At 48.5% G+C, this 24,160-nt stretch overlaps 1 protein-coding gene across 1 annotated transcript in view; it reads right to left on the bottom strand.

The window, feature by feature from the left end:
* Positions 1–3,761: 3,761 nt before the first annotated feature.
* Positions 3,762–24,160, bottom strand: part of ngfra (nerve growth factor receptor a (TNFR superfamily, member 16)) — a 29,800-nt gene continuing 9,401 nt past the window's right edge. Inside the window, exons 3-6 of the mRNA XM_026998019.3 lie at positions 21,752–22,114; positions 14,205–14,439; positions 13,875–14,044; positions 3,762–8,278 (exon numbers count right to left, since the gene is read on the bottom strand). Coding sequence (XP_026853820.3) covers positions 8,226–8,278; positions 13,875–14,044; positions 14,205–14,439; positions 21,752–22,114 — 821 coding nt within the window. The 3' untranslated portion in view covers positions 3,762–8,225. The remainder of the gene's footprint in view (positions 8,279–13,874; positions 14,045–14,204; positions 14,440–21,751; positions 22,115–24,160) is intronic.

The raw sequence follows: 24,160 nt of genomic DNA, 5'->3' as shown, positions 1-24,160 counted from the left end.
GTTCTGCAGTTACCAGACCAGGTGGTGATGTTCTCGGAGGAGACGGAGCGTTCACTGGTGGAGTAAAATGTCTGGTGGATAGCGGAGATGTGGGACTTTGGAGATTGTACAGGGGCTTCTTGTCTTCTGTGTATCAGTCAAAATGTGAAGAATACTTAACTATGAATAGGTTGGGAGACCACGCTATACCTGCTTATCTCTGAGTCAAGAAAGCCTGCAGAGGGAGCACCTCATAAAGAAAACTGCAGATTTTGCGAAAAGCTGTTTGGCCATATTAGTAAGAAAATTTCCACATTAACGCCACCTGGGTGTGTGTGTGTGTGTGTGTGTGTGTATGTTTGCATGCTCATGTAAGGGTGCTCATGCATATATGTACTGTCATTGGGAAAATGCACTGATGAAGAAGTACCACTGAAGATTTACCACTGAAACATTTTCTTCTTGGTTTATCAACATTATTCAGTAAACCCTTTAAATACTTGTAGGGATATCATGCCCACACATCAGTCAAACTTAATTTAAAATATTGGACATTATTACTCTTGTGTGCAGGTAATAAACATGTCGTTTGCATCTTAATGAAATGAATATTCCATGAGGAAGATAATCCATGCATTTCCTAAAATGACTTGATCCCAATACAAGAGATTGTTCTCCCCCTTCTCATGAAAACTCCCTTTGCGTCTTTGGCTTTTTTTTTTACTAAACTTAATCTGTGTCTGCAAAGCCAACTCTTATTTTCACAGTCCGTGACCTAGTCCCAATATCCCAACCAGATCATCGCTCGTGGACACTAGTATATAGCAGTTTAGAATTCAAAGCCACACACAGTTGGTCAGTACACCAAGCACGTGCTGTTCTGTGGTTTCCTTTGCTGTTGGGGCAGCCAAAAGGTTCGCGAGAACCTCTGTCCATGTCTCGTTTGGATGCTCATTCCTAATGCAGCAATGGCTGCGTTCAGAGGCCAGCTGATAACCGTAGATCCATAACCGCCTCCGCTAAACTTTTAAATCCGTCTTTGAACTAGAGCGGGAATTAACCACTGGCGCACTCTGCACGTAATCTTTTTCTTTTACACTTTAATTTCTCTCCTGCTGTTTTCGGTCGACCCACCCCCCAAGTGCAGGACGTGGACCATCTGCGATAGAAAACCACCAGTCTCTCTTCTGCGATCCTGTCGTGTGCGCCACGTCGTTCAGCAATCACATCATTCGTAATGACCTTTTTCAGCCCACCCCACCCTGTCCATTCAGCTGACTCATGGTCCTGATTGAATTGATGAAGGGTTTATTATTTGATTAGCGACTCCATTCCGCTGTGGCGGTTGGTTTGCCTGGGTAATTTAATTGAAGGCGCAGTCTATGACAGCTTATCTTTTGCACCGTTCTGACGCACCGTGTCGGGATCCAAACGCCTGGAGCGAAGTTTCTAGGACAGTACACGCAGCCATTGCACAGTGCTGTCTGAGCCATGTTCGAATTAAAAGGTGAAAACCTTTAGTCAGCCACGCAGAGATGAGTTTTGAAGATATCTTCACACAGTCGTCAACGCGAAGCCACCAGTGCTCCAGAAAAGTCTAAGAGAATTGGCAAAATATTATTATTTTATATATTTTTTTATTCTTAAGTTATACTTGTGTGTTTCCACTTGGCATCAACTTGAACTTAAGAACTATGAAAGGATTAGATGCATGTTGATTGTGCTGGGTCATGAGCCAGCCCTAATGAAGCATATGGATGTGTTTAGTGTGTGGTCTGGCAAACATTTCCCCCAGTTATAAGCCAGCTTGCTCTATCTCTCTCTCACTCTCTCTCTCTCTCCATGTTCTCTGCATTCTTGAAACAATTCAAAACAGTTCTCACACCCCCAACAGGACCCCCAGATGAGATTTGACCTCACTGAGCAATTAAGAGCTAGTGACCAGTAGATCAGTCATTGTAAGAGATGGTGGGAATCAGATATGAATGACACCCTGGTCCAGTTCTATGAAAATGGAGCTGGAGAGAGAGATTTCTGTTTTGCCTTTTTATCTTTAATGAACAAGGACTGGATAAAATGAATCAATATGACCTTTCTGCTATAACTAATAAGCACCGTTGCTTTTGTACATTGACTGATAATCAGCATTTCAATTCATGAAAACAGGAATAATTGTCAAGTCAACCTAATAAAGCAGGTCCCAGCTGAGTTCTGTGTTGAACTGAAGGCACAGCTAGCAGGTGACAGGATTTCATGGAGTTTGAATTTTCAACTCAGTAAACAAAAAAAAGTTTTTTTTTTCTTTTTTTTGAAGTGACAGATCCTAAGAACTTGTTTACCTTAATGTGTCATCCAGGCCTCATGTGAGAGACTGATATTAAAAGCACAATTTCTCATGTCTGCACTGAAGCAAATTGCCTTTCTGGCTGAAACCCTTTGACCTGGATTGCTGCCTGTCTTTTTGCCATTTCCCACATTTTTTGCGTGGCAAACCAAAGCCAAAAACAATTGCTTACTGGTTCCTTTTTTTCTCCTAGGGAGTCAAGCTTGTCTGCTGTAGTTACTCTTCTAGTAAAGGATTTGTGGGTTTGTGGTCACTTCTTAGAAAGTCACAACGTGTTATTGGCCTCTAATAATAACTGGGCACACACTTGGGGCTATGACCCCTAAACTGGAGGAGTTGCTCCAACATCAATCTTAGTCCAGAAGAGTGCAATCTTAAGAATAGCAAAATTGCCTCAACCTTTGGTAGAGGGCACAAGGGAGAGGAAAAAGATATGACCACCAACTGGAAGGGTGACATGGGACTTTCGATTTTTTTGTAAGTATGATTGTATGTATGTATACTTTCAAAGTCTGGCCTTCATTTCACAGCTTTATGGAAGTGTGCCATGCCTCGGACAAAGGAGATTCCTGAGGTTTGGCTTGCCTCAGCCCACTTTGAGGTAGGTGACGAAGGAAAAACAGCATCGCTGTAACTCTCCCAAGAAATGTCATCCAACAAAAATTGATGAATAATATTACAGGAAGTCCCAAAGGAAGCCAGGGTAACATCCAATCAAGAGTACAGAAGTCAAGGTGCAAAGACATGCAGGGCAAATTCTACAATCCGTAATGGCCATGTAAAAGTCCAGACCGTAACCCATTAGAAATGTTGTGGAAAATCCCTTATAAAAGAACAACTGAGGCAAGGGAGTGCACAACCATCACTGATCTGAAGCTGTTTTTAAGAACGAATGAGCCAAAACTCCTCCAGTCCAGAGTGCCGCACTGATCAGCAGTTAGCGCACACATTTGCCTGAAGTTTTTTCTACTGCACACTCACTGGGCCTCTGCCAGTTCACATCCATTTCACAACAAAGAGAGAACTACAGAGAAATACAGAACATTGTAAAGGGTTCGCTAACTCTCCGGTATCTGTGTATGTATACCGGAGGGGAAACAGGTTTATGTTCAAAACAGCAGATGTTTAAATCATAACTGTGTCCTGTAGTTGAAGACATAAAGGTAGCAAAATTTGCATAAGTTTCCAGAGAAACAGGTTGGTTTGGACGGAGCTCATGTGATCAGTTGTGCATGCAAAATACTTTACATCTGTAGCTACAGTGCAGTGCAGTTACTCACCTGCTCGTGTGTGTGTGTGTGTGTGTGGGTGTGTGCGTGGGTGTGTGCGTGTGCGTGCATGTGTAGTGTATATAACTCCCAGGACTCTGATATAAAGCCCAAGTGTGAGGGAAAACCCACTTGAATGGTGATAAATGAAGAGCCTAGATGAGACAGGAGAATCATGTTTGGTTTTATTCTATTAGATTACTAATTTGCTTCATTTGTCATTTACATGAGCGTATTGTCATACCAACTTTAGGAAATTTGTCACATTTACACAATGCATTGTACAGTATGGGCTAAGTACAGGTAGCATTCATCCCTCTCGGAGGAGCAGGGACTTGGGGAGAGAATTCCCCATGGAGAAACCCCCTTGAAGGTCTTCATGTAAGCATGTGGCCGCCTGCGGGGGTCTCCATCTGTGTCCGTCTGAAGACGGGGAGTGCACGGATCCGTCCCTCATCACGGTTTGCCGAACACAAGCCATTCTTCAGATACTGTCACGCTTATTTCATATGTGATAACCATGACAAACAAATATCTCTTTGTGTTAGATTTATATCATTAATCAATGCATAGTATGGTATACTGTGATGGGAAACTAACAGTAGATGGAATGCTAGAATGGTAGATTTGTGTTTCTGCTTTGTATACCCTGCTCGGGTATACGTACAATATACAGTATAACATGTCCATGTGAATGTTTAAGCACACTTCTTTCAAACCTAGAATACTGGATAAACTTTAACCTGGATGTAGTTTACCTGGATAATGATGTAATGTACTGTAATCAACATCATCTCTTAACTGAAGGACAAAAAAACAAAAACAAAACGCAGATATTTTTACACAGATGAGACATCCAGCAAATGAAAACCCAAAGAAAGCATTGCAGAATGGAATTTTCCGAACATAACTCAAAGACACCTGACGTAGTCCACAGGCACTTTGTGGTGCTGAACACTCTTTGAGTGCACTAATGCAATCTATTTAAGTTCTACAAAATTAAACTGTTTTTATAAAATCTGCTCTCAAAAGATAAGTCTATTAAGAAACAAAACAATGTTGTTTATAAAAGAAGAGGAATGATTAAAAAAAGAAACAGAACTGAAGACAAGATAGACGAGAGCTAGCGTAAGACATTTTGCATCTGAATACTGATGGATGGGCTGGGGTCCATCCTTGGCGCTTGCCCGTGGTCCACACGGAAGCGGGGTTTGCTCCATCAGGCAGTGGCTGATGGGATGCTGTCAGCAGAAGTGTGTTAGAGAGTCTTTGGCTCAGCTTAGAGAAGAAACTCTGCCTGCCCATGTAAGTGGTCCTGTCTGAGCGTTCCTTAGCTGTCTTAGCATGATCATATAAGGATATGCTTGAAGGGCATAGGCGTGTGTGTGTGCCAGCGGGTGTTTCTCTCTCTCTCTCTCTCTCTCTCTCTCTCTCTCTCTCTCTCTCTCTCTCTCTCTCTCTCTCTCTCACTCACACACACACACACACACACACACACACACACACACACACACTTGCTCTCTCTCTCTCTCTCTCTCTCTCTCTCTCTCTCTCTCTCTCTCACACACACACACACACACACACACACACACACACACACACACACACATACACACTTGCTCTCGCTCTCTCTCTCTCTCTCTCTCTCTCTCTCTCTCTCTTCTCTCATCACAATAGGAAAATAAATCAGTTCTCTGGAAAGGTATGAAAACTGAAGCCACACCGTCAGCTCCAGCTGCACTCTCACAGTGGGTGGAGCAGGTGGAGGCGTCAGCGTTCGCCACAGTCCTCGCTGCGTGTTCCCACTCCGTGTTCATTTCGCTGCACAGGCAGAGACGACGACCATCCTCAGACAGCACACACGTCCGCAAAGAATGCAATCGAGCAAGACTGAAAATGGGGGCGAGAGAAATACAGGAGCGAGGGAGAGTCTCGCCTGCCTTTCTCGTCCCGCTAAACGCTTTCAGGCAGGCGGACTTGACAACAAACGCCATCCCAAGAGCCCCACGGAGGGTGACGGGTCCGTAAAACGCCTTAGACCCAAAACGTGCCGGCTGGCGAGTGAGCCCAATGACATGCTCCGGGTTCAGATTTAATGGAATGTGCCCAGCCGAGCGGGGAGAGGGGTTTTGAAGAGGGCAACGTGTTGCTCTGCTGGAGACAGCGGGCTTCCTGTGGAACGCCGTAGCTCGGCCCAGCCCAGGCGGGGCTGCGCGGACCAGGCTCGGATCAGCCGGTCACCCGCCACGCAGGCACGTTACGGACGCTCCGAGCCTGCGTGTGAACTGCTCCACGTTAAGCAAATGTACAGTGGTGTCTGTATACGGGAATCCAATGTCGCCTATGTACACGTTTGGAGAAGCCTGAGTAAAAGAGTAAAAGAGCAAAAAATGCGAGCGATAGTCTAACTGTTAAGTAACGTGTGATTAATACTACAGTCGTTTTTTATTTGCAGTGGGAATCCCCGTGATTCTCTCTTGGATCCCAGAGTGCTATGCTAGACTCCAGGCCCCAAGGTCGTGTAGGCAGCAGGTCAGAGCCGAGTCCCAGGAGAGCTGTGGGGAAGGTGAAGCTCCTGGCCTGGGGTGATCACTACCAGAAGTGCCTCCCATATGCCTCCCACTAATGCCTCCCATACTCACTACAAAGCAAATCAGCAGGCACATCAAAAATAGAGACCGTGTGTGCACGCGTGCCACAGAGGGTTTGTTTATATGTGATGAGCCTCTCTTGGGAGGTTTGTATTTCTGCATCAGATGCAATACGTATGTGTGTGTGTGTGTGTGTGTGTGTGTGTGTGTGTGTGTGTGTGTGTGTGTGTGTGTGTGTGTGTGTGTGTGTGTGTGTGTGTGTGTGTGTGTGTGAGTGTGTGTGTGTGTGCTAAATATCCCTCTACTCAGTCCTATGATTTCATTCAATAGCTTCGCTAAGGATAGATACAGTCCAGAAAAACAGCAGGTGAATTTAGTTAGATCTGCTGCGGTCTTGTGTGTGTGTTCACTCACACACACACTAAACCGGACTGTCTGCAATCTCTAACACTCTTGTCAGCTTTCCTTTCCTGTCCCTGTTTGATGACATCAAGGCCCATCAGGGTTTCCAGTACGGTGGCTCAGCACTTCCCACTTCTCAGGTGCACCACGGCCAGTGGGAGCCCCCGCCCACAACACACCGCCGGACCACGAGAACTTCCACCAGGCCACGCACGGCCCACTCAACAGCCACGGCGCGAGTGATTCACCCAGCGTCCAGGTTAGAGGGGGACGCAAACATGGGTAGATTAAGTGAAAGTGATACAAGGAGGAATCATGCAACTCAAAAGATGAATCACCGGGTATTGAGTCCTGGGACGCTCGGCGGTGATGAGAGTGTGTGCGCGCACAAGACGGGGAGTCGAGTGATGCAGACAGCGATGGGTGTGCTGCATCTGGCTGGCTGGGGAATGCGACAGCTGTGTGCCCGGCGGGTGGCGCGGGTGGAGCATGCAGTGAAAACCAAACCTAGGTGGAGGATGAGGAGATAGAGCAGGGAACATGATGCATTGTGTGTGTGTGTGTGTGTGTTTGGGTGTGTGTAGGAAAGAGAGAGTGCATGTGGGTTTATCAGAGAAATATATCTGCGGAGAGTGCGCAGTAGCGGGAGGTAGGGATTAGTATAGGTCTGAGTCATTACAAGCGTAAAGGTCGGTAAATGTCACCTTTTTTAACTGTCGCCCACACCTGATGACCCAGGACCAGTGCCTCCTCTTAGCTGGGGGTGAAAACGGTGCTGATCTCAGACCTGCTCCTAAAGAGATCCCTTCAGATCAGAGGAATCTGACCAAAGAGATGAGTTTGTTTGTTTGTTTTTAACCTCTTTTTCTGTGGGAGGAGGAATGTCCAAAACAAAGACCAGAGGTCAGCAGACGCCCGAGAACAGTCTCATCATTTCCTCAAACATTGGCACAAAATACACTTGGGGCCAAAGCTTCGCCTCTGACTACAAAGCCACACCCACTACCGGCAGACAGGAGCAGGGGGTGGGGCACATGGCCATCGGCTGCAGTCAGCCCCCTCTGTAGGCTTTCTGATATTAATTTAGTTTGGGTTGATTATTTGAGAATTATTTTGTTACCAGAAAACACTGAACATATGGTTTACATATATGTTAGGGTTAGAATGGATACTAAGGAATTCTATAAGGCCATTTGGATTCAGTTTGTGGTGCTGCAAAAGTTCTATTGTTGGATGCCACTGTCTATTCCTTTACAATGTCACGGAAGTTGAGGTCATTTGAAACTGCATCTGGCACTGTATGAAACCCGATTCAGATCAGAAAACCACCACAGATGGCAGCCACTGGCATGATCTGAACTGGGTTCCGGCTTTGCGGGGCAGTGACCTTGAACCGTGTGGCTAACGCGGTGATATTTCCGCAGAAGGGAGACTGCAGCTCCAAGCGTCGGGGGGTTGTAATCATGTATGCCCGGTTGAGCCAGCTGAGTGACGTTCGCGCCGGGCATCCTGGGAGCTTGGGGCTCATCGGCCAGCCGGGCAACGCTCCACTCTCCTCCTCGCTCTTCCTGCTCCCTCGCTCCTGCCTCTCCTTCCTCCTTCCTCCGCTGTGTGATGATGTCACTTCCTCCCCACTGCCCCTCAGGGCTGTGGTGGGGGAGGGTCAGACTGAGCCCCCCCATCCACCCTCACCACTAGAGAGAGAGAGAGAGAGGGAGAGAGAGAGAGAGAGAGAGGGAGAGAGGGAGAGAGAGAGGGAGAGAGAGAGAGAGGGAGGGAGAGAGAGAGAGAGAGAGAGAGAGAGAGAGAGGAGAGAGAGAGAGAGAGAGAGAGAGAGAGAGAGGGAGAATCGTTTACATTGTTCATCAGCATTAGCCAGCTCAGCCTGTTTTCTGTCTAGTCCCCTTTCTTCCATCATTAGAAAGCTCAGACATGCTGTCTAGAGAATGCTGTTTGAAGTCTTAGTCTTGAAATGTTTAAGAGGAATTTCAAAATTTCTGCTTAGCCACATACACTTCTAATGAGCGTCTAGAGATAAGTTACTTTTACCAAGGGCTCAAAGTCTTATTTTAAGCCCAGCATATTAACATTCACTTCTTTTCACCTAATGGGGGCTCCCTTGAGCTAGACACCCCCCCCCCCCCCCTCCCCAACAGTTTAACTGCAATCATTACTACATTCAGTGCGACACACAAGCGCCCCATTTTCCCACTAACCCCTCAATCTGTTGTCAATTGTGGGGAGCCATGGAAACGGTTCCGGAATGTGGAGAGCAGCCTTTGATTTGCGTACGTTCCGTTTTGTGTCTGGATCGCTGTTGCACTGTGCCAGGTCCGTGGTACCAGAGTGCTCTGCTGCACCTAGCACAAGGCTCTGGGGCTGTATTTCCATCCTATCTACTTCTCTCTCTCTGCCACTCTGTGATATCGTAGGTGTCTCTCTGTAGTGTCCCACCCACAGCGTGGGAAAGATGTGTTAATCCGCCATAGGACTGTGCGGTTCAGACTGTTGGGTCTCTTTCTGGGAGAGCGCAGTAGTTTACCCTGCCTTTACCCTGCTGAGCAGAACACAGTCGTTTACAGATAAGAGAGCAGTTCGATATGTTTCCAGGGCCCTGGGGCTGGGTGCACCCTTAGAACAGTTAATCCTGGTGTGAAACAAAAGTGAATTTGTAAAGCAGCGCGCTGAAAGAAGAGAACAAAAAGTGAAAGAAATAGAAATAGCCCCAGGTCCCAGTGGAGAGATGGAGCAAAAGATGGAGGGAGAGATGGAGGGAAGGATGGATGACAGAACGATTCTGAAAATAAGCTCAGAGGAATGAGGTTCAGGAGGAAACAAACAGGAATGAAGCAATATAAAGAGAAAGAGGTGAGAGAAAAGGAGAGGGAGAGAGAGGGAGAGAGAGAGGGAGAGAGAGATAGAGAGACAGGGGGGGGGCTTTGGGGCCTTCTGGAGGTTGTCTCTGGATGATGTGTGTGTGTGGAATGAGGATTAGGCCCCCGGGTCATGCTCACAGAAGCAGAGAACTGGATAGAATACTTTTAAAAATTAAACACCCTTTAAACCCCCCATGTGACATTCATTCCTCTTTTCCTCTGTTCCTTGCAGGACAAAAAGGTGCAGGGGACTCTGGGATCAGAGAGAGAGAGAGAGAGAGAGAGAGAGAGAGAGAGCGGGAGGAAAGCCACTCAGGGGCTGAGTGTGTGCAGGATGGGTGAACTGTGGTGAGTCTTCTCTCCACACTCTGCACATTGAACCCACTTGATTTTGCTCGCCGATTAGGCTTTGAAACTTTGAAATGTTTCCAATGTTAAACTGCACCTGACGACACTGATGTATAGTTCTGCATCCACACCAAACCAGGCTCTTTGTCAGTTACAAATAGTTTTTAATTCTTTATAACACACCTTGTATGAACGGAAACGTGTTTTGAATGCTGATAAAACAGAGCTCATGATGTTCTCTAAAGCAAAATTGAATGCATGCAATCTTCCTAGTATTCCCAGTCTCCAGGGCTATGAGATAGCGTCTGTATGAGATAGCGTGTGTATGAGATAGCGTCTGTACCTCAATCCAAGTATTTATAGGATGATAACTGATCATTTTCTTTCTCTTTTAAAACCCACATACATGAAATGGTAAAAAAAAACCTGAATTGAAATTGGGTTTTTCCTACTACCATTATGTCTGTGCCGGATTTTGTAGGCTTCTTTGCAGTGCCTACATTCGTAGAAAAGGACTACCATGGAGCACTAAGCCCTTTCCCACCATTGCAGGGCAGTGGTAGCTCAGTGGTTAAGGTACTTGACCACTGTTTGGCCCCTGAGCAAGACCCTTAACCCTCAGTTGTTCAAGTTGTAATTGTAAGTCGCTTTGGATAAAAGCATCAGCTAAATGTCAATGTGCCCTGTGTTGTTGTTAATCGCTGGTGTCATGTGACCTGATCCATAGTTCATGTGGGGGGGTGGAAAAAAACCACTCCCTGGCCCATGGACCAAGGAGGACAAGCTACTGGGCTCATGACTCCAAAGGTCCAAAGGGAGCTACCTGCAGCACAGTAGTGATGCAGCTCCCCAGCCTCTGGGTTCAGTGGCATCAGTGCATCTAGACGTCAGACGCATGAGTCATGAGCGATGTGATCAAGTCTGGAGATTCAAAAGGATGGGCTAATTTTACAGACTTACTGAACATATTCACAGCACCCTTGGGTGTTCTAATGAGTTGCCAGTATTAGTTGCATGACTAACTCTCACACACACACACACACACACACACACACACACACACTCACACACACTGCATGTGGTGAGACTTTAATGGCTTCCGTTACAGCAGCAACAGACATTTTTGCTCAATGCTAATTAGAAGCCATTAACCAAATTTGCAGCAGCCTCTGGGATATCAGCAGAGTGTGCTGAACTCTCTACTAATGAACCAATCAGACTGTTGGGTCCGAACACACACCACGATAACCAAGAAAATGTCCGTTCAACATGCGCAATAAATAATTGATTGAAGGTTGTTTATTTATGGGATGCACTTAAAATGGAGAGACATAAGAAACGAGAACCTCAATTTGATCTTAAGTTAGGAAGGAGCCTGTCTCACCTGCTGTGAGCGTACACTATCCCGGGAACTCACTTCCACTATAATCTGTGACCGATCTGGTCTAATCTGGTCACAATAGTGCCACTCACTGTGGTGCTGTTCTGGCCAGCTCGGGTCGTATAGCTGTTGTTTCTCTCTAGTTCTTTCCGAGCTCATGTGAAAACCAAAACAATAATAGCTGATTAATGATTTGCATGTGTGGGAGCCCGGGGCTCGTGCGTATCAAATGACTCAGAACCAAAGTGCTTATCTGGCATCAGCTCCCATTATTTATTTACGCGTGTGCATGCGTGCGTGTGTGCGTACGCGTGTGTGCGGAGAAACGTTTATTGACTGCCAACACCGTGTGGGTGTGCTGTGTGTAAGTCCGTCAGTCATCGTGTGTGATGTGTGTTCGTCATGCGGTAGCCCGCTGCTGATTGGTCAGCAGGACACGCCCACCCCGGCAGTGACGCACACACACACAAAAGCACACACAACCTCCAGCAACACTACAGTGTCTGGAACGGTTCAGACCAGCACAGTACCAGAAAGTGACCCAGGGGGAAGGGGGCCAAGGGGGTCCTGGCGAGTTGTACCTGTCAGTGCGTGGGCGGGGGGGTGTACTCGTACTGAGCAGGCCTACAGACGTAGCCAGTGTACGGACAAGGTAGGTGTTTGTGGTGAATCGTGCAGCGAGTGTGCGTGCACGTATGTTTTCGCGAGAACACGTCTGCTGCAAAAAGTGCAAGAGGAGAGACGGTAAGCAGTAAAAACCCTAAAGGGCCCTTTAGCTTGCCAAGAAGAGGGACGGAGAGAGGTGGAGGGAGGGAGCGAGGGAGGAAAGGGTGGAGGGAGGGAGCGAGGGAGGAAAGGGTGGAGGGAGGGAGCGAGGGAGGAAAGGGTGGAGGGAGGGAGCGAGGGAGGAAAGGGTGGAGGGAGGGAGCGAGGGAGGAAAGGGCGGAGAGGTGGAGGGAGGGAGCGAGGGAGGAAAGGGTGGAGGGAGGGAGCGAGGGAGGAAAGGGTGGAGGGAGGGAGCGAGGGAGGAAAGGGCGGAGAGGTGGAGGGAGGGAGCGAGGGAGGAAAGGGACAGAGAGAGGTGGAGGGAGGGAGCGAGGGAGGAAAGGGACAGAGAGAGGTGGAGGGAGGGAGCGAGGGAGGAAAGGGCGGAGAGAGGTGGAGGGAGGGAGCGAGGGAGGAAAGGGACGGAGAGAGGTGGAGGGAGGGAGCGAGGGAGGAAAGGGACGGAGAGGTGGAGGGAGGGAGCGAGGGAGGAAAGGAACGGAGAGAGGTGGAGGGAGGGAGCGAGAGAGGAAAGGAACGGAGAGAGGTGGAGGGAGGGAGCGAGGGAGGAAAGGAACGGAGAGAGGTGGAGGGAGGGAGCGAGGGAGGAAAGGGACGGAGAGAGGTGGAGGGAGGGAGCGAGGGAGGAAAGGGACGGAGAGAGGTGGAGGGAGGGAGCGAGAGAGGAAAGGAACGGAGAGAGGTGGAGGGAGGGAGCGAGAGAGGAAAGGAACGGAGAGAGGTGGAGGGAGGGAGCGAGGGAGGAAAGGGACTAGAACCTTAGATTCGGTAAAAGAAGATTTTAAATAAAAGAGCTTTAGCACTGACCTCCAAACCTAACACACTTGATGTGTTTATCAACAAGTTACAGTAGCAGCTTGATTTGTCAAACACGGCCCACTGTGGTGTTATGATCCACCAGTTACACAGTCGTGGGGAGCCGTTTTCCAAACCTCCCGCCCTGCGTGGCTGTGACTGGCTGGGGAATGCGAGCCTCAGAGAAGAGGGCCGAGGGTTGGGTGGATCTGCGTAAAAGCACATCGCCCGAACGTTGCCTTCTCCTCACTTCTCCTCACTTCTCCTCACTACTACAGCACCGAAAGTGTGAACACGAGCTAGAATGGCTTCCTCTGCTACCTGTCTGTCTGACAAAGGCCTCCTGACAGCGCTGTTGATGTGATTCATGCTGTCGCCAGAGATGGACGAAGTGGGCTGTCGTGCAGATAAGGATACGTCGAGGCTCGAGGACAAAAGGCCTGCCAGGGAGGCGTTGCGAGGACCCTCGCTCTGTTTGTCTGGGTGCTAATGCTTCGGACATGTTGATGACTTTCTGCAACCGCCCAGACACGGGGAAGTGTTTATGTTAACTAAACGTACTGTATATCGGCTGTCTTTTATTTATTCATTAATCAGATTAATCAGCTTTTATCCAGAGTTCCTAATATAGACAAGCAATCCTCACACACACACATACACACAGACACATTCTGCTATGCTGGGTGTGTGTGTGTGTGTGTGTGTGTGTGTGTGTGTGTATCCACTGAGTGCATGTCACTTTTGCATTTACTCTTAAATGTTATCAATCCTGAGTGGACTGTTTCATTTCAGTGGTTCGCACCTAGGTGTGTGTGTGTGTGTGAGGGTTGAAGGAAAGAAGTGCGTGCACAAACATCTAGAATCTTCCATGCTCAGGAAGTCCTGATCCCACTAACACACGCGGGTCAGACCCTTAAACGCAGGGCTCTCCTGCTCCAGGCCTGTGCACCTGCAAGCCATCATCAGCGTAGCGCCACTCTCCCAGCATGCCCCTGTGCACGGCCCCTTACCAACGATACGAATACACCAACACGTGAACCCTGGCTCCCTGCAGGGCCAAGCCGAACCAAGTCCCCTGGGGGTGTAGCGACGGCAGGGACGTACCAATCTCGGGCCCGTGCAGCTGCTGCTGCGCCTGCTGCTCCTGTAGGCTCTGGCTGTCCACGGAGATGCCGCTGTCGCTGTGGAGCTTCTCGCCCTCCGGCGACGGCGTCTGATTGGCCATGGCCGCGCGGTTGTTGGCCGCCTGTTTGTTTTGCTTGCAGCTGTTCCATCTGGGATGCGCACGCGTGCACCGAACATGCACACAAAAGAGAGAGAGAGAGAGAGAGAGAGAGAGAGAAATTATGAGTGGAGAGCGTTTGCTAATGTGTTTTTTTTCTGTGTTCTTTGCTCAGGGTCACGTTCTTTATCAGCAGCTCCACCCACCCCCACCTCTTAAAGATGACGTAGGCCAGCACGCCAACCAGCACGGCAGCCAGGATGGAGCAGTAGATGGGGATGAGGTTCTCGTTGAAGCCGGTGCTGACGAAGTGTGGTGAGCTGGGCTTGGGTGTGGTGCTCTCCTCATCCGGCCCCGGGCCCTGCGACACAAGCTCCTTATCCTCCCACGTCGGCACAGACACATCCAGGGAACAGGTAGGAGACACCACGGTGGGTGCCAGTGGATCTGAGGGAGATACAGCAAGGAGGGTGATAAGAAGGAGGGGGAGGTTAGTTCCTCTCGACCAGTGCACACATTCAGAACTCATAAACGCCTTTACGTTGACGCTCTAGGTTGGGGTTTATGTCCTCTGTTGCTGCCGTTTTCACTCTGCCCGGCTTTATTGATGCGCATAGTTCCACCATACATGCTCTCTCATTAGACACACACAGCCACACACACACACACACACACACACACCTACACATCTACAAATGCACTGATTTAGCTCAGACTCCTGTTCACATTTAAAACCACTTCGTCTCATGTACAGGTTCTGGAACGTTCCGGGGCTCATTGCCACTTGCAGAGTTGACAGCGGTTTGTGTCAGGAGGCTGCCGTCACCGGGAGCCCTGAACTCGCCATAATGATTGGCCCCGTGCAGGGCCAGCGCGCACACACACACACACACACACACACACACACACACACACACACACAGACACCCACACAATATATAGTATATTTCGTCACAGATGAAAGGAAATAATCGGTTTCCAGGGGCTATAGCCATAGCCTGTTTTTCTAGGTATCTCTGCTGCCTAATGCAGAACTAAAACATGTACACACACACACCCACATGTGCGTGCGTGCACACACACACACACCCACACACACACACACACAAACACCTGTCACCTTATCTGTAGGAAACCGCTTGACATGCTGGCCATCTTAAGTCCAGAAGTATCGACCCTGCACAGCCGAGAGCCACCGATCTCTCAGCAGACTGCTCTCACTCTCTCGGTTACCTCCCATCACTCTACCCCTGTGCCTGTCTGCCCAGTCTGCTTCTTTCTCACTTTCTTTCTCTCTTTCTTACAATCTTTCTCTTGCTCTGTCTTTAATATTTTATATACCAGAGGCATTATTATTTCAGTTCAACATATTTCATGCGTTAAATGAATTACATGTAACATGTGTAATATAACATGTGTAATTTGTTGTTTGCGATACTGCGTGTTATATATGAAGGGGGTATGGTGGGATTGTGTGTTGTAGGGGGGGTATGGTGGGATTGTGTGTTGTGGGGGGGGTATGGTGGGATTGTGTGTTGTAGGGGGGGTATGGTGGGATTGTGTGTTGTGGGGGGTATGGTGGGATTGTGTGTTGTGGGGAGGGGGGGTATGGTGGGATTGTGTGTTGTGGGGAAGGGGGGTATGGTGGGATTGTGTGTTGGGGGGTATGGTGGGATTGTGTGTTGTGGGGGGGTATGGTGGGATTGTGTGTTGTGTGTTTGGGGGGTATGGTGGGATTGTGTGTTTGGGGGGTATGGTGGGATTGTGTGTTTGGGGGGGTATGGTGGGATTGTGTGTTGTGGGGGGGCTATCGTGGGATTGTGTGTTGTGGGGGGTATGGTGGGATTGTGTGTTGTGTAGGAGTGTATGGTGGGATTGTGTGTTGTGGGGAAGGGGGGTATGGTGGGATTGTGTGTTGTGTAGGAGTGTATGGTGGGATTGTCTGTTGTGGGGGGGTATGGTGGGATTGTGTGTTGTGGGGGGCTATGGTGGGATTGTGTGTTGTGGGGAGGATCTGGTGGGATTGTGTGTTGTGGGGGGGGTATGGTGGGATTGTGTGTTGTGGGGGGGTATGGTGGGATTGTGTGTTGTGGGGGGTATGGTGGGATTGTGTGTTGTGTGTTTGGGGGGTATGGTGGGATTGTGTGTTTGGGGGGTATGATGGGATTGTGTGTTTGGGGGGGTATGGTGGGATTGTGTGTTGTGGGGGGGCTATCGTGGGATTGTGTGTTGTGGGGGGTATGGTGGGACTGTGTGTTGTGGGGGGTATGGTGGGATTGTGTGTTTGGGGGGGTATGGTGGGATTGTGTGTTGTGTGGAGGGGGGGTATGGTGGGATTGTGTGTTTGGGGGGTATGGTGGGATTGTGTGTTTGGGGGGGTATGGTGGGATTGTGTGTTTGGGGGGGTATGGTGGGATTGTGTGTTGTGGAGGAGTATGGTGGGATTGTGTGTTTGTGGGGGGTATGGTGGGATTGTGTGTTTGTGGGGGGTATGGTGGGATTGTGTGTTGTGGAGGGGGGGTATGGTGGGATTGTGTGTTGGGGGGTATGGTGGGATTGTGTGTTGGGGGTATGGTGGGATTGTGTGTTGGGGGTATGGTGGGATTGTGTGTTGGGGGTATGGTGAGATTGTGTGTTGTGGGGGGTATGGTGGGATTGTGTGTTGGGGGGTATGGTGGGATTGTGTGTTGGGGGGTATGGTGGGATTGTGTGTTGGGGGGTATGGTGGGATTGTGTGTTGTGGAGGGGAAGGTTGGGATTGTTTATTGTGAGCAGTTATGGTGTTCAGTCACGTTCATCTGGACCGCTGGACTCGCTTGTGAAGCAACTCCTGAGCCTGTAACAGGCCAGCCAGACAGCTGAGGAGAGAAGGAACCCTTTCGCAACATTTTTAGGGTTCGCTGCCAGCTCTTTAAGCGCTCGTTAACCCTGGGCGAGGTGGTCCCTTTAACGAGGGCTCTTCATGTGCGTCTCGTCACTGGCTCGGGGCCTGTCCCACTCCAGAGCCTCCACCCGTCTAATGCCCCCTTTATCTCGCCTGCCGCATCTCAGCGCGCCTGTCGCAAACACTCGTCCCGTGTGTGAGCGCGCGAACGACAGCGTGTGCGCGTCTGGAAAACCACGATAAGCGTAACAAAGGGGAGAAAAAAGAGTGGGCACATGGGGCAGGTGAAGGAGTAAACGAACAGACGCACGGCTTCTAAGTGTTTTGATTAGCCACGGTAATTACACCGCGGCAGGCGCCGAGCACCCGAGCGCTCGCGTTCGGGCGCAGTCCCGCGCACAGAGCTCGGCCTCGCCATCTGCTTGGGGTGAGCGCGAGGGGCCAAGAAAAAGAGAACAGAGACCAGAAGAAGAGTAAAGCGCTCAGTGAAAAGACAGAGCGATAGGACAGGAGGGCAGCTCGCCCCGGAGAGGAAGAAGAGTGGGAGACAGTGAACAATAACGGAGGAACGTAAAAGCCGTGGGTATTTTCCTTCTTCTCCTGTAGCAAAAGCAGACGTGGTCACACTTAAATCAGCTGCATTGGCCTGAAACCTCAGCACAGCATCAGACAAACTGCCTGGGCTAATCTAGCTCCAGATATCTGGCTGCCCCTCGGCCTGATGGGAACCGCTAGGAGTTTCATTATTACCCTAAAAAACTGTAAAAATTAGCTTAGCTCTTTTTTGTATTTTAAACACCAACTGAAGCTTTATACTTCAAGTTCAAGTTTCAAGTTTGGTTTATTTGTCACATACATAGTCATACACAGTATAACTCGCAGTGAAAAGGCATCTCTTTCTTTGTTTGTTTGTTTGTGTGTGTGTGTGTGTGTGTGTGTGTGTGTGTGTGTGTGTGTGTGTGTGTGTGTGTGTGTGTGTGTGTGTGTACATGCAGTAATAGCTGCCGACAGAGGTCATACATTGAAACCTTATGCTGAGAGAGAAACTCCAGCAGCTGTATCGACCCTACAGGGAGAACAACTCAGCACATCTCTCCCTCTCTCTCTCTGTCCCTCCACATCTCTCCCTCTCTCTCTGTCCCTCCACATCTCTCCCTCTCTGTCCCTGCATCACTCTGTCGCTCCTTCTCTGTCTCTGTCCCTCCTCCCTCCTTCTCTCTATCTTGCCTGCTCTCTTCCCCCTTTCCTGTCGATCTCTGTTCATTCCTCTCCTCCTCAATCACTCCTCCTACTACAACCTTCAGTCCAACAAGCTAATAATATAAAGTATTTATAGAGGGTTGGACATAAGAAGTATTTAAGAAAACATGAAATAGAAGGAAAACATATTACAAGGTAAAGTCAAAAGCACTGTCACACAGATGAAGGTTGCCAAAATAACAGGCAGTTGCCAAATGCTACTTGGTGCTACTGCACATTTCAGAATCTCAGATGTTTCTAATGGTAATGTAAGGATGAATAGTGGGTTAAGAGAAGGTAATGTCTTAGATTTGAAGGTAAAACTAGTTTGGCTGCCTTAGCAGATCTGAAGGACTGCGAAGTTTGAGTTTGGGTGTGTCAAAAGTCAGTTATTGTGTTCAGGAAACTGGAAACCAAATGAGAGTGTGTAGGAGGAGACAGAAGAGAGATTGACAGTTGGACTTCAGGCAAAGAGCTCATTTAAACACACACACACACACACACACACACACACAAACACGCATGCGCGCGCGTACGCCCACACACACACACGCACACGCGCGCGCGCGCACTCACACACGCACACGCACACAATACATATACACTGACTGAAGTGTGACTCACATTGGTGAAAGGACCACCACTGAGATAAGAGAATGACCATTAAGCTTAATGTTCATCACATGTGCCTGTGGAGTTCATGTGGTCATGTCCATCACAGAGCTTGTCATTAAGACACTCGCCAAACTGCAATGACACATGGATCAGCAACACAGGCATGAAAGGGAGAGAAAGAGGGATGGAGAGTGAGAGAAAAAGAGAGAAAGGACAAACAGGCAAGAACGAAAGTGACTGTAAAGGTCACACATGAGGTCATCGCTGATGCTACCATGTGGCTAACACTGAGGGTGGTCTTTTCTGCGGAAACATAAGAAACACTTATGTCTGTGGGGGGAGTATATTTGGTCTATATGAGGGACCATAAGTCATCTTTGTGCTGGTGCAGGGGGCATATAGACAGCTGTTTGATTCGGTTCCCGCTTCCAGGGTCTTTATGATGCCTTTCCGTATTCCTTTTCTCTTCCTGCTCTCAGCCGTTTTCACTCATTTATCGGGTTTGAAGATTTGCTAAACCTTAACTTGCTTAATTGTGGAACATGTTAACAGTGGGGTGGAATCCACAGGAACCCGCCATCTGTAATGCTTTCTGTAGTCTTCTTCATAAGTGCATATATATATATATTATTTTGTTTTTTGGCTTTTTCTTACCTTCTTTCTCTTCTCCTCTCCACTCCTTTCCCATGACAGAAGCGTTTTGGCAGACATGATCAAAGGCAACCTTTTGCAAATGAACAGCTGCCAGGGAGTGTGTGTGTGAATGTATGTATGTGTGTGCGCGTGTGTGTCTGTGTGTCTAAGAATGTTTGTGCGTGTCTGAGTGCATGTCTGTGTGTGTGTGTGTGTGTGTGTGTGTGTGTGTGTGTGTGTGTGTGTGTGTGTGTGTGCTCTTTACTGAGCCTCAATAATTGTCTTGCACTTAAAGAGGCTCTCTGATTTATGCATTCCATCTGTATCCTCCTACAAGCTGCTGCTACTGTAACGTCTCCACTATGAGCAGGTGCCCATATGTTCACACTCTCTCCGTGTGGCACATCCGACTGGAAGTGCAGCCCAAATTCAGTCGTTGCCAGAGCGTTGCCAGAATTTGCCGGAATAGGCAGAACAAAATCCCGGATGTTTCTTTATCCAAAGCGAAGATTTACAGCCAAGCTCCCAATCAAAACCAAATGTTGCTGCTGCTCTCAAACCTGTGAAGCCCAACACCACCTGCTCTGCCAGAGAATGTCAAGTCACAAGGGGCTCTTCACAAGGGGCAGGATATAGGCTCTTCTGTAGGAAGATACAGGATATAGGCTCTTCTGTAGGAGGATACGGGATATAGGCTCTTCTGCAAGAGGATACGGGATATCGGCTATTCTGTAGGAGGATATGGGATATTGGCTCTTCTGTAGGAGGATATGGGATCTCGGGTCTTCTGTAGGAAGATATGGGATATCGGCTCTTCTGTAGGAGAATACAGGATATAGGCTCTTCTGTAGGAGGATACAGGATATAGGCTCTTCTGTAGGAGGATACAGGATATAGGCTCTTGAAGGTTAGATTTGGGAGAGGGTAAGATATATTGGCTTAATTTCATCTAAACTCCAGTCCAGACAACCGTGCGACAGCTGCCTGCTTCCTTCCGACCCTTTCCAGGGGGCCCAAAGTGAAACGCGTAGCTCTAAATTCTTCTTCATTAATCCAAAAACCATAAACAGCACCTCTATGTACCTCATCATAAAGTCCAAAGCAAAAAAACAAAAAAACAAACCCACAAGCCCTCAGACACTCTGTGTCCCTCTCCACGGAGCTCAGAGGAGCCTTCAGCAGTTGCTAACACTCGGCGGAGCCTGCAGCTGAAACAGCAGCTGATATACACCAGACGCCCAAGCCCAGAGCAGCACATGCAGCCTGGATATGCGCAGCAGTAGCAGGGATAATCACACATACACACACACTCACAGAGGAAGCCCTGTTTCCACGGCTGGGCAGGGCGTGTAATGTGCCGTGTTATTGGATTAACATGCTGCTCTTTGGGAGGTAGGCCCTTCTGATGTCTGATGCCCTCAAGCGTGTGTGTGTGTGTGTGTGTGTGTGTGTGCGTGTGCGTGCATGTGTGTGTGTGTGTGTGGACATGTGTGAGTTTGAGCATGCATACACTCGTGTTCATGTATGTGCATATATGCGTGTGTGTGCGTGTGTGTGAGAGAGAAAGAGTGAGAGAAAACTCAGAACTTCTAATTGAGATATATTCAGTCAGGCCAGCATAGCTTTATGCAGCAAGGGCAGTTAGACTTGACTTCTGTGAACTCTGTGACTTATCCGGGTGAACTTGTGCACACAGAATATTTGCACTTTGACCTTTCACCTGTCATGCTGGAACAGACATGTGAGAAAGTGACCCTAGTTAACCCTTATGCTCCTGAAGGAAAGTGAATGCTAGAGAGGCAGATTACCCATTGGCGGGGGGGAGCAGGTGAACAGGTGAAAGTGTGTATGTGTGTGTGTATGTGTGTTTATTGCTCTACATGTTACAGGGGGAAAGCCAAAGCACTCTATAACTAGTGTGACCTGGTTGGGAAAATGGAACTAAATTATTGTAGCATTTGAAGTGTTTTCACGTTGGTTCAGATGAGCGTCCTGGTGGGACTGTGCTGTGTTACTGCCTCTCCAGTGGTTGATGTAGAGGACATCTCAGTGAAGGGAGTCTGAACTGAAACACACCGCACCTACAGCAGGATATATGTGCCTTCGCCCTGCTGAAAACTGTGCTTGCTGCAGTCAGTCCAATATTAAGTTTGTTAAACTACAACAGTCATTTCTTACTGAGTGAAGGGTCAGGGAGCAGTGCCAAGTGTGTGTGTGTGTGTGTGTGTGTGTGTTTTCCTCACAAGATTGCATGCCCTCCACAGCACAATTCTACTCTCAGTGAAATAGATGTGTGTATGTGTGTGTGTGGGAATGTTTGTTCATGCCTGTGTATGAGCATGCAATTGCTTGCCTCTGTCTGTACTTGCGCGTGTGTGTGCGTCTCACCGTGACACATGGCGTCAGCCTTGGGTGTGCATTCCCTCAGCTGTGTCTCTATTTCGTCGTCGCACACGGTGCAGGGCAGGCAGGGGTCCAGCCAGCTCTCCTGGTCTGAGAACGTGTCATCCTCGCACGGCTCACACACGGTGTCATGGTCGTGTTCGCAGCGCACGTACATGCCGTACCCATACGAGCACACGGTGCACGACCGGCAGTCTCCCGACGCCTCGTCCCAGTAGTAGCCGTAGTCGCACATGCACACGGCATCGTTGGAGTCGGTGCAGGGCGTCTGCATGCGCAGCAGCCCCGAGCACACGGTGCATTGCTGACACGCCTCCGTGTGGCTGTAGATGTCCGAGTAGGTCTCGCCTGTGGAAAGGGAGAGTGGGGTAGGGCAGCCGAGGTCATCCGTAACTTCAGAGGAAAATGAAGAAATAAAACAAATGTAATCGAGTGTACACGAGCAATCGCGTGTTTCTGTGTAGGAAGAGTTCCTGCTGAGGATGAAACAGGCGAGGAGTGAGAGATATGGAGAAGGAGAGAGACAGGAATGGAACAAGAGAGAGGTGAGGCTCTAGGGAATGAACTCTGAGGAAAAAACAAAACATGAGAAAAGCTTGAAAAGATGGAAGAGGGGTAATGTGGATAATAGTGTTTACTGGACATTGCTAGAAAGGTCGACCACAGTGACCTGATTTTCTCTCTCTCTCTCTCTCTCTCTCTCTCTCTCTCTCTCTCTCTCTCTGTGTATGTGTGTGTCCGAGCGTGCGTGCGTGTGTGTGTTTGGACAGTGCTTTTGCTCATTATGGAACTGATCTTGGTGTATAGCTGATAGAAGCACAGCTTCACTGCATTATCTGGTCTCTCTGTGGTTATAAATAAAATACACTAATGCACTAATACAGTATAAGGCATCAACAGGAACGACCAAGCCTGGGTTTATTAAACTCCGCCCACAGCCCTGCTCTTGTCAAACAAAGCAAACACAAATCATATAGAGGCCTAACAACTTAATGACACCGTGGTGTGTGATATTCTGCTCTCTCTTCTCATAGTAGCAGTGCAATTATTTACCCTCCTTCCCTCACATCAGTCCATTTAGTCCAAGGAAACTCCAGAAATAAATCTATTTTCTCCAGAGTTTCCTCAAAGAAACTTAGGACCCTTTACTTTCTCTGGGAGTTTTTGCTCCTGGCGGAGGTTTGGTTGGCCTTACAAAATCATTATTGCATGTTCCTGCAGCATTATTTTCAGATATAATTAGAAATGTTGTTAATTATTCAGAAGGCCTGTGTATGTCACTGACTCCAGTGAGGAGTGTTTTGGAGGGAGGACAGCAGAGAGTGAGTGAGTGAGTGAGTGAGTGAGTGAGTGAGTGAGTGAGTGAGTGTGTGTGTGTGTGTGTGTGTGTGTGTGTGTGTGCGTGTGTGTGTGTGTGTGTGCGTGTGCGTGTGTGTGTGCGTGTGTGTGGGGGGGGGAGGAGAGGAGAGGGAGGAAGGGAAAGAGTTTCTGGCTGAGACAGAGTGGTAAACTGCTGAAAGACACTATAGCTTTTCTCATACATGCATGTACGTACGTGTGTGTGTGTGTGTGTGTGTGCATGCAGAAGGAATGTTTTTATAATTAGCATGTGAAAGAGCCTACAGCGTTGTTCCACACCTTGCCTACCCAAAAACTCACACACACACACACACACACACACGCGCGCGCACACACACACCCACACGCACACCCACACGCACACGCACACACACACACACACACGCACGCACGCGCGCACGCACGCACACACACCCACATGCACACCCACACGCACACGCACACACACACACACATACACACACACGCACGCACGCGCGCACGCACGCACGCACACACACACGTGCATCCAAGTTATCTATGTCATGTCTTTTTTTCTCTCACTCTCCATGTCTTTCCTTCTTTTTCTCTTATTATGCATCTGTCACTTTTCTCCTTTCATCATTGTTCTTACCTGGAAGGATTTAATATTTCAACACCTAAAAGCCTTTAATCCTTAAGACAACTTACACAACATAGAACAGAATGACTAATGTTTATCTGTTTATAGACACCCAGAAAGAAAGTAAGAAATAATAATGTAAACAACAGATCCCATCTGCCTTTCAGTAAATGAAACAAGGATTCACAAATTTAAAGATTGTGAGATATTTACTTCAGCAAGATGAACATTGCAATAATCCATTAGTTGTAGAGAAACAGCTATTACACTAGTCCATAGTGATGTTTGCATCTTCCCCATGTACATCCCAACATGCACACCAGTAAAGCCCAGCCCACCTCATCTCTGTGGCTGGTGGACCAATCAGCTGGCTGTCTAGATGATTCCAGGACTGAGGACTGGAGGATGCTGGGAACCAGCAACTCCCAAACAGC

The sequence above is a fragment of the Electrophorus electricus genome, chromosome 3 (genome assembly GCF_041902795.1).
Source record: "Electrophorus electricus isolate QZ-2024a chromosome 3, ASM4190279v1, whole genome shotgun sequence".
In the NCBI taxonomy this organism is placed as follows: domain Eukaryota; kingdom Metazoa; phylum Chordata; class Actinopteri; order Gymnotiformes; family Gymnotidae; genus Electrophorus; species Electrophorus electricus.
The sequence above is the reverse complement of the archived record's forward strand: the minus strand, read 5'-3'. Positions and strand labels throughout refer to the sequence as shown.